This window comes from Cibotium barometz, chromosome 46, assembly GCF_041138505.1.
Source record: "Cibotium barometz isolate CiBa-2024 chromosome 46, ASM4113850v1, whole genome shotgun sequence".
Lineage (NCBI taxonomy): Eukaryota > Viridiplantae > Streptophyta > Polypodiopsida > Cyatheales > Cibotiaceae > Cibotium > Cibotium barometz.
Window position 1 is genome coordinate 31,651,466 of NC_141091.1, and position 2,456 is coordinate 31,653,921.

Here is a 2,456-nt window from a genome sequence, read left to right on the forward strand (position 1 = left end):
GTGGCAGTCCGAAAAGGAACAACTCATCTTAGGGCAGATCATTTGTCTCGAATCACCTCTGGAGAAGCTCCTGTGGGTGTAGATGATGATATGTTAGATTCAACACTTTTCTCTGTAGAAACAGCTCCTAAATGGTCTGAACCCATCTTAGAAATTTTGACAAGTGGGCAGATACAACTAACGGGTCCTAATGTGGACCTACCATTCAAGTTAATCTTAGGGAGATTATATCGTCAGGGTAATGATGGAGTGTTGCGGCTTATACCTAACCCTGACCAATATGAGGAGATCTTGGAATGGACACATGAGGGTATTGGTGGAATCCATGCATCAGCTACTACTTGTGTGCGACGTATAACTCAGGATGGGCAATGGTGACCTACCATGCATGCGGATGCTGAAAATTTTGTTCCTAATTGTGCTTCATGTCAAATTCAACAACCAATTCATAATGTCACATTATCCCAAATTTCAACTACACCAAGTTGGAGCAAGTATATTGTGGACTATCTTCAGCATGGTCATACTGATCGAACAATTCCTAAATATCGAAAGCATGCTGTTGAAGTTGAAGCGGCCAACTATATGCTGATAGAGGGCCAACTCTACAAGAGGCGCAAGGATGGCAACTTGTGCATGTGTGTATGTCACTACAAGGGATCGGGCTCATACCCGCGCTCTTAGCCGCTAAAAATGACTTGTGAAAAAAAGTAGCGGGCCCGTGTATCAGCGCGTGTATCATCGCGGCCAGAGACATGCGTGTAAAGCTGCGTGTATAGTAAAACTCAGACGCGCGTATACACGGGTGTGTAGCCGCGTTTTTTTACACAGACGCATTGATACACGCGACTATACACGCTTTTTCTTAAATTAGACGCGCTTATACACGGGTGTATAGCCGCATCGTGTTCAGTTCCAATATCCCAGACGCGTTTATACCTGCGTCTATACACGCGTTTCTTTAATTTAGATGCGCTTATACACGCGTGATTGCCAGTTTTTACGCATTAATACACGCGTAATTTCCAGGGTAGCCGCGCAGATACACGCGAGTTTTAGCAGTTCTGACGCGTTTATACACGCGAACAGAGAGCCAAAAAAAAATCCAGAGAGTGCTATTTGGTGCCTGAATACTGTTCCTTCCAGCACCCAATAGCACTCTCTGGTTTAGGGTTTTTGGTGCATTAGACCATCCACGAAGAACATATGCACGAGGGAGATTAAGACAAGAACGACATGAATGCATACATTGTCATTACACGATTCAAGACAGACATGAATGTAATACTATCGATCAATCAATTCAATATTACTATCAAAATTTCATACATGTATACAAGGGAGTCCATATCTCGAAGTAGCCCATGGCTTGAGTTTACAAAAAAATATATACAATCACATCCTCAATATGGAATGTGATACTATAAGTCTGAGTACTACTCAGACCCAGATGATGACTCGGTGCTCCCCCCATGCTCAGATGAGCTCACATCGGTCGGAATGTCCGAGGAGTAGTGCTCACGTCCACCCTCTGCAGCGGCGGCCGGTGAATCATCAGCAGCAGCTTGTGCCTGTTCAAGTAATATATAGTATATAAGTATATATATATGCAATTCAATAAACCAAAACCATTCGTTACGAATTTTCAAGTACCTGTCGACCGTATGGTCTCATGGCCAACTCAAACTGCGCGTCCGTAATACGTCCCTCGGCTCTGAAGATGGCCCACGTGTCACGTCTGCTATGCCGGCGAGCATACGCAGTATCGTGGGTTGTGGGCTTCCTCCCCGTAACCCGTCGCTGTATCATAATCAACACAATTTGTAAGATTAAAACAATCATAGAATCAATGAATTAAGTAAACAATCAAATAAAGTGGCAGGATACTTACGAACTCTGCCTCCCATGACTCGACGCCGCCAGATCCGAAATGCGAAGATCCAACGGTCTCCATCTGGATCCGTCGTGCCTCCACATGCTGCCTGCTCTTCACGCCACCCTCTGCTCGTTTCTTTGCCTCCTTCCACTCGCGTTTGTGCGCAGTGGCAGGTTTCTCGGCAGGATAGCCACCCGCAGCTACATTTAGCCGGTCATTGTACGCGAGTTTTTTAAGGTGAGATCTTTTATTACTTAAGATCTCCCTTATTCGCGTCCTTCCCCATACATCCGAGAATGTAGCATGTGGGGGATTAGGGTACCGACTATGTACAGCCTCTATCACCTCCCCAACTAATCGGCTATTTTGATCTTTAAATTTAATAAAACAATTTCTATATGAGTTTGATACTACCCCACGCATGTACTCCATTACCTCCCTCCCCCTCGCATCCATCACTATCCCGCCCCTATCCGTCACATCATAGCAAACCACTCTCTCCATCTCTCTCATCTCCTCCTCTTCCGAACTGTCTCCTCTAACTCTTCTCCCTCTATCTCCTCTCTCACCGCGTGCCCTA

General features: G+C 45.3%; 1 protein-coding gene across 1 annotated transcript; it reads right to left on the reverse strand.

Moving 5' to 3' along the window:
- Positions 1-1,339: 1,339 nt before the first annotated feature.
- On the reverse strand, positions 1,340-2,026 carry LOC147612126 (uncharacterized). The gene is made up of 2 exons (XM_086783608.1): positions 1,654-2,026; positions 1,340-1,571 (listed from the first exon to the last, which is right to left on the reverse strand). Exons 1-2 carry the CDS (start codon positions 1,840-1,842, stop codon positions 1,437-1,439), a joined length of 324 nt encoding a protein of 107 aa, XP_086639734.1. The 5' UTR covers positions 1,843-2,026; the 3' UTR covers positions 1,340-1,436.
- Positions 2,027-2,456: the final 430 nt, after the last annotated feature.